We start from the raw sequence: 19,359 nt of genomic DNA on the forward strand, positions 1-19,359 counted from the left end.
TTTATAAGCATTAAGTAGAGTAGAGGGTAAGGAAAGGACATTGTTTTATTTCTTCCTTCCTTTTTTTTTTTTTTTTAAGTCTCTCTTAGGCAGTTTACACGGATAAGCAGACAACCCTGAAAGAAACTAGTACTCAGTTCTAAAACTTGCATATTCTAAACTAGTACTCAGTTCTAAAACTTGAATATCCTTAATATTCAAACAAACAACAAAAAAACTATACCTATATATATAAAATGGGTGCTGAGGCTTAGCATATTTTTGTTAATTTTCTGAGAGCAGTACATTTCATATGGTGTTTCTCTGTGTCCTAGGGTCTCACTGAAGTGCTTTGTGATTGGAATTGGAGTGGTGACCTGGTGGACCTCTGGGCCTGCATTCTTTTTCTTAATCAGAGCGGGGTCTGTTTTGGTTGTCATCTGTCTATACATTCTCATGAATGTGTGGGAAGGTGAAGGCATACACACATATATTAGATGAAATCATCTGAAATCTTAGTTTTGATGAAAGGATACTCTCAGATTCAAATTATATGTATCAGAACATTGTTGTTCAGTAGGGTTAACTCATTATCTTAAGTGTTCTTACATGTCTTTTTGGAATTTGCTATGTTTTTGCCTATAAATTGTGTTTGGATCCAATGTTAATGACTGTTGCAGCCCATGTCAGTGGAATTATTTTCAGTTGATGATTAGAGATGATGAATTTTAGAGTTTGTTTATAAGCTGCCAGCTTTTGTGTGATACACAAATAGTGAAAGTGACAAGTTTGGTGCAGGTTGACAAGGATGTGTCTTTTGTACATTGTATTAGTAATACAGATAAGATAATATGGTGAATCAGATTTAGTAATAGAAATGCAGAGCTTCTGGATAGAGGCTCCTCAGGCTTTGATTTTAACTATAGAATTTTGTAGAAAGGCAGCCTAAGTTCCCTAACTAGAAGGTGGTGTAATTGAACTTGAATTAGAAGAAAGACTAAAAATCAAGCTCATATCGGAGGACTATTTTTTTTTTTTTACTGTGGTTTAATGGATATGCACAAACATTTCAACAACATGGGAGATCCTAAAGAAAATAACTCATAAGCATACCAGTCTTTCATAACTGTGTGGGTCCTAATTCCTATGTATATGTATTATAGATTTCTCTCCTTCCATGTTCATGGTCTTATCTACTTGGATTGATGTAGTAGTTCTCTGACCAATCTATCCTTTTCCAGTCTTGACCCTATTTAAGTTTTTTCTTTGTTCGTTTGCTTTGTTTCTTAAATTCCACATGAATGAAATCGTATGGTATTTGTCTTTCTCTGACTGATGTATTTCACTTAGCACTATACTCTCTATATCCATCCATGTTGTTGCAAATGGCAACAGTTCGTTCTTTTTTATGGCTGAATTAACATTCTCTTATGTATATATTACCATATCTTTATCCATTCATCAATTAGTGGACACTTGGGCTGTGTCCATAGTTTGACTATTTGTAAATAATGCTGCAACAAACATAGGTGTGTATATGTATCCCTTTGAATTAATGTTTTTGTGCTAAATACCCTGTAGTGCAAACACTGGATCATAGGATAGTTATATTTTTACTTTTTTGAGGAACCTCCATACTGTTTTCCACAGTGGCTGCACTAGTTTGCATTCCCATCAACAGTGCACGAGGGTTTCTTTTTCTTCACATCCTTGCCAACATGTTGTTTCTTGTGTTTTTGATTTTCGCTGTTCTGACAGGTGTGAGGTGATATCTCATTGCAATTTTGATTTCCATTTCCCTGATGATGGGTGATGTTGAGCATCCTTTCATGTGTCTGTTGGCCATCTGTATGTTTTCCTTGGAGAGATAATCTGTTCATGCCTTCTGCTCATTTTTAAATTATATTATTTGGGGTTTTTTTTTTGGTGTTGTGTAAGTTTTTTATATATTTTGGACACCAACCCTTTACCACATCTGACATTTGCAAATATTTCTCTCATTTAGTGGGTTGCCTTTTAGTTTTATTGATTATTGCCTTCACTGTGCATTTTGATGTACTCCCAATAGTTTATTTTTGCTTTTGTTTCCCTTGCCTCAGGAGACATATCTAGAAAAATGTTGCTACCACCAGTGTTAGAGAAATGACTGTCTGTGCTGTCTTCTAGGATTTTTATGGTTTCAAGTCTCATTTTTAGGGTTTTAATCCATTTTGAGTTTATTTTTGTGTATGGCATAAGAAAGTGGTGTGGTTTCATTCTTCTTGCATGTAGCTGTCCAGTTTTCCCAACACCATTTGTTGAAGAGACTTTTCCCCTTTGCATATTCTTGTCTCCTTTGTTGAAGATGAATTGGGTTTATTCATGGGTTTATTTCTGGGTTCTTTATTTGGTTCCATTGATCTATTTGTCTATTTTTTGTGCCAGTACCATACATAGTGTTTTGAATACTGCAGCTTTATGGTATGTCTTGAAGTCTGGGATTGTGATACCTATAATTTTGTTCTTCTTTTTCAAGATTGCTTTGGCTATTTGGGTTCTTTTGTTCCATACAAATTTTAGGATTATTTGTTCTAGTTCTGTGAAAAATGCTGTTGTTATTTTGATAGGAATTGCATTAAATCTGTAGATTGCTTTGGGTAGTATGGACATTTTAACAGTATTTGTTTTTCCAGTTCATGAACATGAAATATCTTTCCCTTTGTTTGTGTTGCCTTAATTTTCTTTCATCATTGTTCTATAGTTTTCAGAGTATACTCTGCAGAGTATACCTCCAAGAGTACTCTTACTCCAAGAGTAACCTCCTTGGTTAAGTACATTTCTAGGTATTTTATTATTTTTGGTGCAGATGTAAATGGGATTGTTTTTCTTAATTTCTCTTTCTGCTACTTCATTGATAGTGTATAGAATGCAACAGATTTCTGTGTATTGATTTTGTATCCTGTGACTTTACTGAATTCATTTTATCTGTTCCAGTAGTTTTTTGGTGGAGCCTTTAAGGTTTTCTATATATAGTATCATGTCATTTGCAAATAGTGACAGTTTTACTTATTCCTTACCAATTTGATTGCCTTTGTTGTTGTTGTTGTTGTTGTTGTTGTCTGATTGCTGTGGCTAGGACTTCCAGTACTGTGTGAATACAGGTGCTGAGAGTGGACATCCTTGTCTTGTTCCTGATCTTAGGGGAAAAGCTCTTTCACTGTTGAGGATTATGTTAGCTGTGGGTTTTTCATAGATGGCCTTTATTATGTTGAGGTATGTTCCCTCTAAACCTACTTTGTTGAGAGTTTTTATCACGAATGGATGTTGTACTTTGTCAAATGCTTTTTCTGCATCTGTAGAAATGATTGTATAGTTTTTATCCTTTCTCTTGTTGATGTGATGTATCACGTTGATTTGCAAATGTTGAACTACCCTTGTATCCCAGGAATAAATTCTGTTTGATTGTGGTGAGTAATTTGTTTAATGTATTGTGGGACTCAGTTTACTAATATTTTATTGATGGTATTGCATCTGTGTTCATCAGGGATGTTGGCCTGTAGTTCCTTTTTTTGGTAGTCTTTATCTGGTTTTGGTATCAGGGTAATGCTGGCCTCATATAAGGAGTTTGGAATCTTTTCTTCCTCTTCTATTTTTTTTTTTTTTGAAAGTTTTTGAATCTTTTATTGGAATATTAGGTTGACACTAATAGACTATCTTTTACTGGCTCTCTGGCAGCCTTTTTTAAGAAAGCTTTTAAACTTATTCCAGAGGTCCCCTGTCAGAAGAACTTTATTTTATTTTTTATTTTTTATTTTTTTTCAATATATGAAATTTATTGTCAAATTGGTTTCCATACAACACCCAGTGCTCATCCCAAAAGGAGCCCTCCTCAATACCCACCACTCACCCTCCTCTCCCTCCCACCCCCATCAACCCTCAGTTTGTTCTCAGTTTTTAAGAGTCTCTTATGCTTTGGCTCTCTCCCACTGTAACCTCTTTTTTTTTTTTTTTTTTTTCTTCCTCTTCTATTTTGGAAAAGTTTGATGTAAGTATGACTCTTTAACTAATTGGTATAATTCATCTGGTCCTAGACTTTTGTTTAAGAGTTTTTTGATTAATGATTCAATTTCATTGCTGGTAATTTTCAAATTGCCTTTCTGATTCAGTTTTGGGAGGTTATATGTTTCTAGGAATTTATCCATTTCTTCTAGGTTTGTTGGCATGTAATTTTTTCATAATCCCTTATAATCCTTTGTATTTCTGTGGTGTCAGTTGTTTCATTTCTGATTTGGTTTATTTGAGTCCTCTCTTTCACCTTCTTTCTCTCTCTCTCTTTTTTTTTTCCGATGTATGTAGGTTATGGTTTATCAATTTTGTTGGTCTTTTCAACAAACCAGCTCCTGGTTTCATCAGTCTGTAAGAATGATCTTTCTTGATGATTTTTAAGTTAGATTTCAAAATTAGATTATATTTTTTGATTTGAAATTTTCAGACACACAGGATAAAATAAAATGCGATAGAAATCTAAATATCACCAGGAATAAACACATTTCATTTGTGTTTCTATAAGAATGAAATAGTTACATCTACAGCTGGAGCCCCATTCCCATTTTTCCCTGGGTAATCGGCTTGAAGGTTTTTTTTTTTTTAACATTTATACCATATTTCATATTTATAAACAATATATGCTATCATTTTTGTGTTTTCTAAACTTTTAAATGGTATATGTATCTTTTGCAACTCTCTTTTAAGAATTTAACTGTGTTGATACATTTGTTATAATCACTATATATCTCATACAAGTAAACATTTTAATTCCTTAATACTGCAGTTAGGTAGTTTGCAGTTTTGAGCTACTAGAAAGAGTGTTGGAGTAGATGTGCTGGTGTGTCTCCTTGTGTGTGTATCACAGTTTCTCTGAGGTCCGTGTGGGGCAGTAGACTTCCTGGGTCACAGCATACATACATATTCACCTTTACTATGTGATTTTTATTTTCTCCTCCAAGTGGTTATATCAATTATATTGCCTCTTTACTCTCAAACTTGTTAATAGTTGTTTTGGTTTGACTTTGGTTTTTACAGTTTGATGGGTGTGAAGTAATATCTTGTTTTAATTTATATCCCAGGTTCCTGGTGAGATTGAATATGTTTTCATGTGTTTTGACCAATTGGAAGTTTTTGTGTGAATCACCCGTTTGTTTTCTTACAGTGTAGTTGTGTGTGTGTGTGTGTGTGTGTGTGTGTGTCCGTGTTCATTATGAATTTTGTTGGTTTTGCCAAGTAAACATCTCAGTAGATTTCTAGTCTTCACTTTGTTTATGGGGTCTTGTTCAGGGCTTTTTAATTGTGGTATAATCATACTTACCAGTATTTTATGTTCTTTTTTTCCTTTCTTATGTAAGGAACCCATCAAGGTTCTAAAAGTATTCAGTTTCTTCTTAAAATTTGCAGTTTCATTACTCACTTAGTTTTCTGATCCACCTAGAATTTTATTTTTGTATATGGTGTGAGGTTCAATTTTTTTTTTCTTTCAAAATTGACTTTTCCTTACCCTTTGTTTTTCTATAAACATTTTTAAAAATTTCAAATCCCCATGAAAATTCTTGAGCTTAACTAGTATTCCATTGAAATTACAGATTTAATTTGGAAAATTGACCTTATACAATACTGAGTCTGGAAAAAGCAGATTCTCATGCAGCAGCTACCTCAAACCTTACTCCTATTGTCTCCCCATGCATTTTTCTCACAGTTGACATCAGAGAATAATAGCTTTACCTTCTCTTCATTAAATCTTGCATGAGTGTTCCTTATTGGCAGATTCCATCCTTGAATGTTTGCGGGGTGAGGGGGTGGGGTAGTGGCCTGTGGGGGGGGAGAAGGGTTCTGGGAAATGTAGTTCCAGTGTAGTTCCAAACTTCTGCCCTGTGATGCAGAGGAGACTATAGAATAGGGTATTGATGATGCAGATTCCACAGTACACAAGCCAAGCAAGCATATACAAATATGTTCCTATTTTCTTCCCCCTTTTAACATACAAGGTGGCTTGATTGTTGTATACTTTTCCCCTTAACTGATATGTTTTGGAGATCTTTTTTTTTTTAATTTTTTTTTTCAACGTTTATTTATTTTTGGGACAGAGAGAGACAGAGCATGAACGGGGGAGGGGCAGAGAGAGAGGGAGACACAGAATCGGAAACAGGCTCCAGGCTCTGAGCCATCAGCCCAGAGCCTGACGCGGGGCTCGAACTCCCGGACCGCGAGATCGTGACCTGGCTGAAGTCGGACGCTTAACCGACTGCGCCACCCAGGCGCCCCTTGGAGATCTTTTTTAATGGGATTTACATTCATAGTTTTGCTAACTATTGTCAGCTACCCTCTGCTGAGGTTGTATCAATTTATATTTCCACCCATAGTGTGTCACTTCCATTGTTTTGCATCTTAACTTTGCATCCTGCTCTCTCCTATTACAAATGCCATTTTACCTTTATTTGGTAAACTCTTTGTTGTTTAAAGACCTTGAAGTCATCCTGGCAGAAGTGATACCCAGCAATATGCATGCACATGAATATACTTAGGTCATCTTACTCTATTGTATTAGGATAGTTGTGCTTTCTCTATGATTATATCACATGTTTTATTAATTATTTATGAACATTTTCTTTGTGCCCCTTTGTAGGCATGGGCTTTTTTAGTTGTCATTGTATATACTTCTATCATAAACACATTGGGTATGTGTTTGTCTCCTTTACTAAACTATAAATCCTTTAGAACAGTGCTGTGCTAGTTCTTTGTTGGCAGCACCTAGCACGTAACAACTCTAACTGTTGGAATGAATAATATGTAATTCTAAACAGAGGGTATATGTAGCTTTCTAAACTTTTTTCATTTAGCACAGTTCATTATGCTAGATGCTTTACATATATGAATATGACTTATTAAAATCATTGTTTAGTCTTTTTGCAAAAATTGAGTTGTGTGAATACGTTATGCATTCTGGATACTAGACTCTTTCAGATACATAATTTGTAAATAGTTTTTCATTCTTTCAGGACATCTTTCCACTTTTTTAAATAGTGTCCTTTGCACAAAAGTTTTAATTTTGGTAAAGTTCAGTTTGTCAGTTTGGTGTGATATCTAAGAAACCCTTGCCAGATCCGAGGTGGTGATTTACTCTAAAATTTCTTCTAAGAGTTTTATAGTGTTAGCTTTTACATTTAGGTCTTTGATCTTTTTTGAATGTTATAAGGTGAAGCTCCAATTTCATTCTTTTGCATGTGGATGTCCAGTTGTCTCCGCACTGATTTTTGAAGAAGCTATTCTTTCCCATTGAACAGTCTTCACACCCTTAATCCAGACTAATTGACCATAGATGTAAGGGTTTATTTTCATCCTCTCAGTTATGTTCTGTTGACCTATGTATTAGGTCTGTCCTTATGTTAGTACCACAATGTTGTGATTACCGTAGTTTTGTAATAACATTTGAAATCATGAAGTGTGAGCTTTCTGTGTTCTTGTTTTCCAAGAATGTTTGGACTGTTCTGAGTCCCTTGTATTTCTGTATGAATTTTATGATCAGTTTTTCCATTTCTGCAAAAAAAAAGGCTGTTGTGATTTTGATAGTAATGGCATTGAATCTATAGATCACTTAGGGGAATATTTCCATTTTAACAATATTAAGTCTTCTAATCCACGAACACAGGTTCATGGATTTTTTAAGTTTATTTTGAGGGAGATACAGACAGTGTGAGTGGGGGAGGGGCAGAGAGAGAGGGAGAGAGAATCCTAAGCAGGCTCCGTGCTGTCAGCACAGAGCCCAGTGCAGGGCTTAAACTCATGAAATCATGAGACCATGACCTGAGCCAAAACCAAGAGTTGGACGCTTAACTAGCTGAGCCACCCAGGTGCCCCTCTTTCTACACTGTTTTATAGTTTTTTGTGTACAAGTCTTGCACCTCCTTGGTTAAATTTATTCCAAAGTATTTTGTGGGTTTTGTTTGTTTGTTTGTTTGATGCTATTGTTGATGGAATAATGTGGGGTGTTTTTTTTTTAATGTTTATTAATTTTTGAGAGACAGAGACAGAGTGTGAGTGGGGGAGAGGCAAAGAGAGGGAGACACAGAATCCGAAACAGGCTCTAGGCTCTGAGCTGTCAGCACAGAGCCCAACATGGGGCTCAAACTCACGAGCCCGAGAGATCATGACCTGAGCCGAAGTCAGATGCTTAAACAACTGAGCCACTCAGGCACCCCAGTGGAATAATGTTTTTAATTTTGGGTTGTTCATTGCTAGTGCATAGAAAATCTGATTTTGTGACTTGATCTTATATTCTGTAACTTTGCTGAATTTGTTCATCAGTTTTGACAGGTTTTTTTTTCGGAGATTCCTTAGGATCTTCTGTATATAAGATCATATCATTGGCAAATAAGAGATAGTTTTACTTCTTCCTTTTTTTTTAATAGATTTTTTTTTGAGAGAGAGAGAGAAAGAGTGGGTGCAAGTGAGGGAGGGGCAGAGAGAGAGAGAGAGAGAGAGAGAGAGAGAGAGAGAGAGAGAGAGAGAAGCAGGGCTTGTGCTCACCCAATGTGGGGCTCGAGCTCACTGAGGCCGGGTTCAGACTCACGAAATGTGACATTATGACCTGAGCTGAAGTCAGATGCTTAACCGATTGAGCCACCCAGGTGCCCCTACTTCTTCCTTTTCAATTTGGATGCCTTTTATTAGCTTCTTCTTGCTCAGTTAATCTTGATAGAATTTCTAGCACAGTGTTGAATATAAGTGGCATAAGTGGGTGTTTTGTCTTGTTCCTGATCTTAGGAGAAAAGCTTGGAGTCTTTCAATATTAACTATGATGTTAACTGTGGGTTTTTCATAAGCACTGTGGGTTTTATCATGTCAGGGAATTTCTCTTCTAGTCTATGGAGTGCTTTTATCATGAAAGCATGTTGGATTTTGTCAAATACTTTTTCTCTGGGTCATTTGAGATTATTGTGTGGCTTTTTCCCTTCATCTATTAATTTGGTATATTATATTATATTATATTATATTATATTATATTATATTAATTTTCTTTTTAGTATTTACCATGCTTGCATTCTTGGGATAAATCCCACTTGGTCATGGTTTAGAACTCTTAATATGCTGCTGGATTTTGTTTGCTAATACTTTGTTGAGGATTTTTCATCTGTATTCGTAAGGAATATTGGTCAGTAGTTTGTTTTTCCTTGTGATGTCTTTTTCTAGGTTCGGTGTTCTAGTAATGTTGGCCTCAAAAAATGTGGATATCCATTTGTTTGAGCGCTGTGTGTTGAAGAAAGTGTGCATCTGTTGTCTCTCTTTCTGTTTTGAGAAGGATCCACGTTAACTTTCCTTTAAATGTTTGGTAAGCTTCCGTCAGTGAAGCCTTCTAGTCCTGGGCTTTTCTTTGTTGGAAAGTTTTGAATACTGAAACAATCTCTTTGTCTGTTCCAAGTCTGTTTAAAGTTTCTGTTTCTTCTTCCCTTACTTCCCTTACTATATAGCTGTATTTCCTTAATATAGGTCAATATTATTTTCTTCTTTTTTCCTGTAGATTTTATGACTGTATAAGCAAGTATCTCTCTTACTCCCCACCTTTTACACAACAGATAGTATACTAGATACACTGTTGTGCATCTTGATTGTTCACTCTACTTCCAGTATCTTGAGTTCATTCCCCATCAGTACTTAAGGAGTTTATACATTCCTCTGGCTGCTTAGTATTTTATGGTCCTATATCCTGTTCCCTGTTGACATCTAGGTTGTCTCTAATCTTTTGCTAATGCAAACAGTGCTGCAATGAATACCCACCTACTACAGTGCAGTTGTGCAGATTTCGTAGGTTAAGGTCCTCCACAGGACACTTAAGACACTATATATAGCTCCAGGGTTCCCAGGCCACCCATGGCTTCTGACCAACTGGCTGTAAATTTGGGGTTTCCCATCATCCCCTCATGTTCAATAATTTGCTAGAATGATTCCCAGAACTCAGGAAAGTGCTATACTTACGATTACAATTTTCTTATAGAGATCTGAATCAGCAAAAGAGATGCGTAAGAGGAGGTCTTAGAGGGTCCCAAAGTCATAAGTCTCTATGTCCTCTGGACATGTCACCCTCTTAGTATATGGATACTCACTTGAGCTTCAGTGTCAAGATTTTTTATGGAGGATTCACTTTATAGGTATGATAGATTGAATCATTTGTTATATGATTAAACTCAATTTTTAGCCCTGTTCCATGAGGTCAGCTGGTCAGGTTATTATGACATGGCTCACAGTCCAAGCCCTCTTATCACATGATTGTTCTTTTCAGCATGGCCAGCCCAGTATGGAACAATCTAGGGCCTACCATGAGTTACCTCATTAAGCATAAACCCTGATATGGTCTAGGGGCTCACCATGAATAACAAAGACACTTGTATCACTCAGGAAATTAATTACTAGGTTTTAGAAGCTCTCAGGTACCCAGGACAAAGGCCAGACAAATTTTTTATTATTTAACACTTACATATATTACTTTGTGTGCAGATACATCAACTATAAGATAAATTCCTCTTCCTCCTCCCCCTTTCTTTTCCCACTTTCACATGATTTAATAACCAAAACCAAGGAAAGCTATATTTGAGAAGTCTTTCTCCCACTTTGAGTCCCACAAATAAAACTTGTGCAACCCATTCCAAATGAGTATCTATGTTTTCCTTGGTATCCTTTATGTTTTTATATGCAAATAAAAGCAAATGTATAGGTCTTTTTCTCGACTGTATAGATTCTAATGTAACTTGCTGTTTTTTCTCTTAAAAATACAGAAATACATTTCCAGGACATATGAGTAGAATATGCATTCACAGTTTGATATCCAATCAAACTAGAACCTGAATAGTTTCAGACTTCTTGATCTTTGCCAGTTTGAGAGATGAACAGTGGTTGATTCGTGTAGCTTTAATATGAATTTCTGTTATGAAATTGAACATCTTTGTATGTTTGCACATTTGTGTTTTCTTTTCTATGAATTGTTTCTATTGTTTATCTAGTTTTTAGTGGAATGGTTTTTCCTTTTTAATGTTTTTAAATGGTTAAATCTATGAATTTTTTGTGGCTTTCTAAATTTTTGTGTCTTCCCTATTATTTAAAAAAATTTTTGGGGGCGCCTGGGTGGCGCAGTCAGTTAAGCGTCCGACTTCAGCCAGGTCACGATCTCACGGTCCGTGAGTTCGAGCCCCGCGTCAGGCTCTGGGCTGATGGCTCAGAGCCTGGAGCCTGTTTCCGATTCTGTGTCTCCCTCTCTCTGTCCCTCCCCCGTTCATGCTCTGTCTCTCAGTGTCCCAAAATAATAAAAAAACGTTGAAAAAAAATTTTTTTTTTAAATTTTTGGGGCGCCTGGGTGGCGCAGTCGGTTAAGCGTCCGACTTCAGCCAGGTCACGATCTCGCGGTCCGTGAGTTTGAGCCCCGCGTCGGGCTCTGGGCTGATGGCTCAGAGCCTGGAGCCTGTTTCCAATTCTGTGTCTTCCTCTCTCTCTGCCCCTCCCCCGTTCACACTCTGTCTCTCTCTGTCCCCAAAATAAGTAAAAAATGTTGAAAAAAAAATTTAAAAAAAAAATTTTTTTTAAATGTTTATTTATCTTTGAGAGACAGAGACAGAGTGGGGGCAGGGGAGGGGCAGAGAGAGAGAGAGAGAGGGAGACACAGAATCTGAAGCAAGCTCCAGGCTCTAAGCTGTTGGCACAGTCTGATGCAGGGCTCAAACTCACAGGCCATGAGATCATGACCTGAGCCGAAGTCAGCCGCTTGACTGACTGAGCCACCCAGGTGCCCCATTCCTATTAGGTTATTTTAATAAAACTATTGTGTGTCTTTTCTTTTATAGTTTTTCTCTTTTTTATTAAGATGTAATTTAGCTGTAGTAAAATTTACTTTTTGGTATACAGTTTTGTGATATCTTACAAATGCATCTAATGACTACTGAAATTGAGATATAAAACATTTCCATCATCCCTAAAAATTCAGTTGTGTCCTTTTGTATTCATCGCCTCCTAAGGTCCCCAGCTCTTGGCAACCAGTTTTCTCTGTCCTTAAGGTTTTACTTATTGTGAAATGCCATAAGAAATTGATTAATTATGTAGCCTTTCATTTAGCATACATGTTGTTGGTGTGTTCAGTTATTGACTGCTTCTTTTTCTATGACAGGTTGTTTTCTATTACATGGATTTACCACAGTTTATTTTCCTACTCTCTAGTTGAGGAATATTTGGGTTATTTCAAGGTTTTGGAGGTTATGAATAAAGCCAATATAGTGTTCGTGTATAAGATTTTTGTGAGCATAAATTTTTATTTTATTGGTTTTATATCTAGGAATAGGTTACCGAATTATGTGTTAATTATATGTATAACTTTAAGAAACTGTCCAGTCATTTTCCAAAGTGGCTGTACCATTTTGCATTCCCAACACTAATGTATGAGAATTATAATTGCTCTGCCTCTTCTCCAGCATTCTGGATTGTCAGGTTTTGTTTTTTTGTGTGTTTTGTTTTGTTTTGAGAGACTGCAAGGGCTCAATCCCACTACCCTGGGATCATGACCTGAGCCAAAGTCAAGAGTCAGATGCTCAACTGATTGAGCAATGCAGGCGCCCCAAGTCAGTTTTTTTTTTTAAGTCATTCTACTAGGTGCATAATAGTATCTCATTGTGCTTTAATTTGAATTCTGCTAGTGTTTAATGTCTGTATATCGCCTTTTGTGAAATGCCAAACTGTTTACATCTTTGCCCATTTAAAAAATTGGGCTTTTCTATTTTTTTTTAAAATGTTTATTTATTTTTGAGAGAGAGACAGACAGAGTACAAGCGGGGAAGGGCAGAGAGAGGGAGAAACAGAATCCGAAGCAGGCTCCAGGCTCTGAGTTGTCAGCACAGAGCCTGATGCGGGGCTTGAACTCACAGACTGCAAGATCATGACCTGAGCCAAAGTCATCCGCTCAACCAATTGAGCCACCTGGCACCCCATGGGCTTTTCTATTAATGAGTTATATGAGTTATTTATTTTGGATATAAATCCTTTGTTGTTTTGTTTTTTCCTTGCCAATGTCTTTTCTGGTTGTTCCAGACCATTTGTGGGGAAGATTATTTTTTCTCTGTTGAATTGCTTTTGTGCCGTTGTCAAAAATCACTTGACCATGTATGTGTGCATCTATTTCTGGACTCTTTTGTTCCATTTTATCAGATCTATATATCTGTCTATCTTGCAATATCACATTGTCTTCGTTACTATAGCTTTCTAGTAGTGTGAATCCTCAAACTTTATTCTTCTCTTTAAATATTGTTTTGGCTCTTCTCTGTAAATTTCTCCTTTCCATATAAATTTTTGAATCCATTTATTCATTTTTACAAATACCACTAGTATACTTTGATTGGGATTGTGTTGAATCTGTAGATTAAATGTGGAAAAATTGACATCTTAACAGTATTGAGTCTTTGAACCCATGAATGTGGTATCTCTTCATTTATTTAGGTCTTTGATTTCCTTCAATATTTTATAGTTTTTAGCATACAGATTCTGCATATATTTTTTAAATTCATAAACTTAAACATGTCAGTTTTTGGGGTGCTTTTATAAACGCTACTGCTTTTAAAATTTTGATTTCCACTTCATTGGTAGTATGTATAAATATAATTGTATTCCATGACTTGGCTGAACTTACTAGATATGGAAACTTTTTCAGAGATTCCATGGCATTTCCCACATAGATAATCATATGTGCTAATACAGGTAGTTTTCTTTCTTTCTAAATTGTATGCCTTTTTTTTCTTCTTTTAGCCCTATTGCAGTTCTAGGGCTTCCAATATGATACTGAATAGGATTGATGAGAGCAGGCATCCCTGTCTTGTTTTTTCCCCTCAGGGAGAAATCAGTCCATTTCCTAGTATTTTTATAGTTCTTTTAACACATACATTTCAGTATAATGACCATTTAGGAGAAGAATGCTATTAATTTTTTTCCAGATGGCTTCCAGTTTTCCTGATATCTTTCATTGACTAGTGCACCATATGTATGTATGTCCATGCCCCCCCCCCCCCATGAACTTCTGTCAGAGCACTTATTGCACTGCTTTACTGTTTACTTTTTACTTATCTTTTTTTCTTAATAGAAGATGAGCATTTTGGGGCGGAATAAGAAATGGTGCCTCCCCTCAAAGAACTTACATTGTAAATAATGGGTATTAGGTTAGACCAAATGAAATTACCATTTCTAATATTTAACCTGTAAAATCTTATGTCTAGTTGGGACCCAAACAGTAAAACAAGAAAAGAAGATGAAGATTCTCTTATGCTAACAAGGTCTAGTTATCAGTGTGAGAAATGTTAGTGCATAAGAAATTGTTCATCACTGTTGTGTGCTTATAAGCAAAGCCCAGAACTGAATATACTGATGTAAATGGGATATAACCCCTGCCCTTGAAGGAGATACTTTCTCTGTGGAAGACAGTGTCTTTACAATATTCAAATGTAGACACATATATCTGTCCATATATGTGCAGATTTACTCTCATTTTGAATATACTTGTGATCTTAGGTTCATACTTCTCAGTGTCTTGGACTATAAGACACTTTGGCAGTGATTTCTATAAGTTACTGAGAAGCTTGACATAATTTTGTGTGTGATAATTTTATGTGAAAAAATACATAAATTGTTCAGTTTAATGTGACCGTTATTTCAGTTACTTGGTATTTTGTAGATTTCCTTTTGGAATAACTTAATATTTTAAAAAAGACAGGCTTTAAAAAAATACAAAAAAAAAGGCATTAGGGAAATCATAATAGAAAAATAGAAAACTGTTTTATATTATAACATAATATGAAAATATACTCCAGTTTTTGGTGTAAATTTTTATAGTAAATTATATATGGAGGGAAACTATAATATTTTTGTGTTATATATATTTGTATAATACTTAGGCTTTCAAGCTGATCTTTTACTACTCTATAAGTCTGGAAAAAAGAATATGTGGGAGACTTTGCGTAAACTTCACGAAGTCAGAAACTACTCTTGTTTACTGTTACATTCCTTGTACTTAGCACATAAGTAGTTATTAACCAATGATTATTGATTTAGTATTGATTAGAGTAAGAGAATGTAATCTTTACATGAAATTTGTTGATTTTAGTTAATAGGAATGAAAGTTATTATAATCACATGTTGCTTGATAAGCATCAAGAGAGTTGCATAGTTTTTGAGGCAATTAAATTTTATTTATAAATCTATAGTAACAGAAGACTATTTTCAAATAATCTGGAATTTGCTCTTGGTATTGTTTTTAACTTGACTATTAACAAGATTAAAATACAACTTTTAAAACCTATAAAGCACCTTTTTTTAAAGTTGAAACTCTTCTTTAAAATACATGACTCAGAGAAGACTACCTTTGTGTTAGTAGTAATAATACAGTAGCAGTACACAGGAAATTTACTTTTCTTTGTATTTACTGCCACCAAATGGCAAATTAATAATATTACTATGTCTGTTATATTAACACTATAAAAGACCTACTAAAGGTAATGCCCCTTTTAATATTGTTTTGGCAGGGTTAATTTGTTCCAGAAAGAGTTTTGACAACGGAAGAAAAAACAAATTTTAATATGTTTAGAACTGTAGCTAGGGGCACCTGGGTGGCTCATTTGGTTCAGTGTTTGACCTTGGCTCAGGTCATGATCTCACGGTTTGTGAGTTCAAGCCCTGCTTTGGGCTCTGTGCTGACAACTTAGAGCCTGGAGCCTGCTTCAGATTCTGTCTCAGTCTCTCTGCCCCTCCCCCCGCTCATGCTCTCTCTTTCTCTTTCTCTCTCAAATATAAATAAACATTAAAAAATGGGGAAAAAAAAAAAAAAGAACTGTAGCTAACCTTTTTCTAGCCAGAGTAGATACAATGGTTTCTATAAGGCATTAGAGCAAAGCAGAAATCACTATGACAAAGATGATAAAAACTGGTAACTCAAACCTAATAAGAAATAAATTTGACAACATATTTTTATGCAGGGAATTTAATTCTGACCTTTGTTCTTTCTAGGTTATCGTATCTGAGAAAGATGGTTCCAGAATATTTTAGGCCTAATTTTATTTGAAGATAAGCCATTTCACTAAAAATGGCTATTAAGATATCCTGGAAAAATTGTTATATAAGAGTGTAAAGAAACAGAAGCAACCCAAATGTTCAGTCTTAGGAAATTGGTTAAATACTTTTTAATTTAATGTTATATAGTTATTGAAAGTGTAATAGAGGCATATTTAACGAGATGGATGAAGGTCCATGTGGTTAAATGGAGAGCAATGGGGAGAAGCAAGTTACTAAACAGTGTATTCTCACAGTTTTTTAAAAAGTACATTTACCTTTGGGAGATACTATTGTGATTTCTTAAATTTATGTATTTCTTTTTTTTTTTTTTTAATTTTTTTTTCAATGTTTATTTATTTTTGGGACAGAGAGAGACAGAGCATGAACGGGGGAGGGGCAGAGAGAGAGGGAGACACAGAATCGGAAACAGGCTCCAGGCTCTGAGCCATCAGCCCAGAGCCTGACGCGGGGCTCGAACTCCCGGACCGCGAGATCATGACCTGGCTGAAGTCGGACGCTTAACCGACTGCGCCACCCAGGCGCCCCAAATTTATGTATTTCTAAAATGAACATGTTTTTAAATGTTCAGAAATTAGATAGATTGAATATTTTATACTTCATAGACAGTTTCTTAGATTAAAACATCCCCATGGAAGCACTTATTATATATTCATTTATTATAGTGAATATATTTGAATAGTTTTGGGTTTTTTCTTTTTGAATGATGAAAATGTCTTCTTGCAGGCAATTTTGACTCAGCCCACTTTTTGAGTCTCTTCTAATTGGTTCATATATAAATGAAACCTTTATAAAAACTGCCTTGTTGGATAGTTTAATAATTTTCTTTCTTGACAGAAGGGTAAAACTTCTGAGTTAGTAGGTTTTGAATATTATCTAATAATTCAATGTTTTGTTAAGGTGCTAGTTATTTTTATAACATAGCCCTTCATTTCTAGGGTCAGCATATTCTTGCTTTTGATATCTGTTTTCTGCCACAGGCCTGAGATTGGAATTGAAGCAATACAACTACTGCTTCCACCAGAGGAAAATAGTATGGGAATTCCTATTATGGTAGGTTATTTTCCAGTAGTCTCTCTGCAGTAATATAGGCAGCTCTCTTAATGTGTTAGTTTGTTGGTATTTATGCCTCATCATAAATTAAGCATAGCTTTTCTACATAAATCCTTTGTTGTAGACATTTTGTTTAGAAGTGTGGTGGTCCCTGTATTCCTGGAAAACTTATTTATAACTTAATTTGAATAGATTTTCAGTGGAGGGGCTTAAAAATCTGATTTAAGATCTCGGTGTTGTAGTTTGAAGAAGAGAAATATGAAATAGCTGAAAATAATGGTATTGTAGTTAGTTTCTTTTTTTAAACGAGTAAATTACTAGATGTTTCATTCTTGTCAAGTTGTATGCATCCCTTTGCTCATAGCTCATTCTCTTACATGTTACATGTTTGTGGTGCACTCTGTAAACGTCAGCCATTCATTAATCACTGGGGAAGCAGTTATGTGAGTGACTCTCATGTTTTTAGTGAAAGTAGTTTAAAAATCTCACAAAACCTAGGAGTGTTAGACTTGAGGTGCTTGTGAAGACAGTAGAAACTGGTTTGGTATCATTGGCATTGTTTGTTAGGCTTCTTATTTGAAATTCAAACATACCGAAAAGTTGTGTAGAAAGGAAAAACCAATGGCCCAGTAAGTGGATTCTTTACTATTATCAAGTTTCACTTGCTGTACTTTCTGTTAAATATTTTTGCTCCTAAATGGTAGTACCATTAGATATTAAGTAGACTCAATGCAAAGTTGTTTTATGACAAAACAAATCACCCTTTCCGGGTTTTTGTTACAATTTGTTCTTAGTTAAAATTTTCTTTGTTTTTTTAAAAAAGAGGAAGTGAATAGAACGCTATTATGTTGAAAGCTGAAAGATTTTGTCCATCTGTATTCTGGTAGGAGGGGAAAGAGTATTGGGAAAACGTTAGTTTGTGTTCCTCAAATTGGAATAATTTTGATGACATTAAAGATTCATATTCTCTTGAAATTTTGAATTCTGTTTGAACTAACCAGCTGTGACTCTTTACCTGGCCTTTCAGAATTATCTACTAAATTATCACTTAAACACACACACACACACACACACACACACACAACACAACACACAACACACACAGGATGCCTCTCATTTGTTGTTACCTGGATGGCTTTTGCTGGCTAGAATTCCATTGGAAACACATCCCTTCACACACCTTATTTCTGTTGTTTATAAATCATTTTCTAACTATTAGCTCAATAAAAGCTTTGAGCCTTGAAGTACTCCTATCCTAATTCAATCAAGGATTTGAGTAATGGGTAGGCAAGACAGAAAAAGGAAAAAGTGTCAAGATAGTAAGGATAAAATTTGATTAGAAAAATGGCAACAAATAGCAGACATCATCAATATCATATGGCTCATTTTTTATTTCCTGATAATGTGTGTTAGAGATCATGCAGTCACAAATTCAACTACTTTTGCTATATGATCATTGTGTAAATTGTAATTTTCATCTTTTACCACTAGATGGTGGTTTTGCGTTGGTTTCTGCAGACTGTCTAAATTTACATATTATTTTAAAATGCATCATAAAGAACAATGAAGTTAAATTTTGATAGTGATACAGTTCTTCACATAGGCAAACTAGTTCAACATAACCATTATTTGTGATATATATATAGTAATTATTTTTAAAAAGATAAATCAGTATGTATGAAATGGTTAAGAGCTATGCCTGAGCATAATTTCTTTCTTTCTTTCTTTCTTTCTTTCTTTCTTTCTTTCTTTCTTTCTTTCTTTCTTTCTTTCTTTCTTTCTTTTTATTTAATGTTTATTTATTTTTGAGAGAGGGAGAGACAGAGTGCAAGCTGGGGAGGTCCAGAGAGAGAGGGAGACACAGAATCCGAAGCAGGCTCCAGGCTCCAAGCTGTCTGCACAGAGCCCGACGCGGGGCTTGAACTCACGAACCGGGAGATCATGACCTGAGCCGAAGTCGGACGTTCAACCAACTGAGCCACCCAGGCACCCCAGCCTGACCGTATTTTCTAATACAGTCTTCAGTCCACTACCTTAGAAACATTTTAGATGTTTTGTTTTTTTTAGATGATACTGTAATTTAAATGGCACCTAAATAAAACACCATTTCCTGATTTGTAATGTTAGAAAATACATACAGATAGCTCAGGCTTTTAAAATTGTTTTTGATGATCATTTTCTCTATCTAGTAGCCATCCATTAAAGTCTTTTATT

The 19,359-nt window shown here is 35.4% G+C and overlaps 1 protein-coding gene across 2 annotated transcripts in view; it reads left to right on the forward strand.

Annotated features, from left to right (window-relative positions):
* The window catches only part of ANKRD28 (ankyrin repeat domain 28), a 200,480-nt gene that overhangs the window by 37,253 nt on the left and 143,868 nt on the right, over positions 1 to 19,359 (forward strand). Inside the window, exon 2 of one of the 2 annotated variants that reach the window (XM_047098956.1) lies at positions 17,073 to 17,145. The exons of the other annotated variant lie outside the window; for it this stretch is intronic. Within the exon in view, the coding sequence (XP_046954912.1) occupies positions 17,128 to 17,145 (18 nt within the window). The 5' untranslated portion in view covers positions 17,073 to 17,127. The remainder of the gene's footprint in view (positions 1 to 17,072; positions 17,146 to 19,359) is intronic. 2 annotated transcript variants of the gene reach the window in all.

This window comes from Lynx rufus, unplaced genomic scaffold (assembly GCF_022079265.1).
Source record: "Lynx rufus isolate CCGP_SWC_20201006 ecotype Redwood Valley unplaced genomic scaffold, mLynRuf1.p SCAF_5, whole genome shotgun sequence".
In the NCBI taxonomy this organism is placed as follows: Eukaryota; Metazoa; Chordata; class Mammalia; order Carnivora; family Felidae; genus Lynx; species Lynx rufus.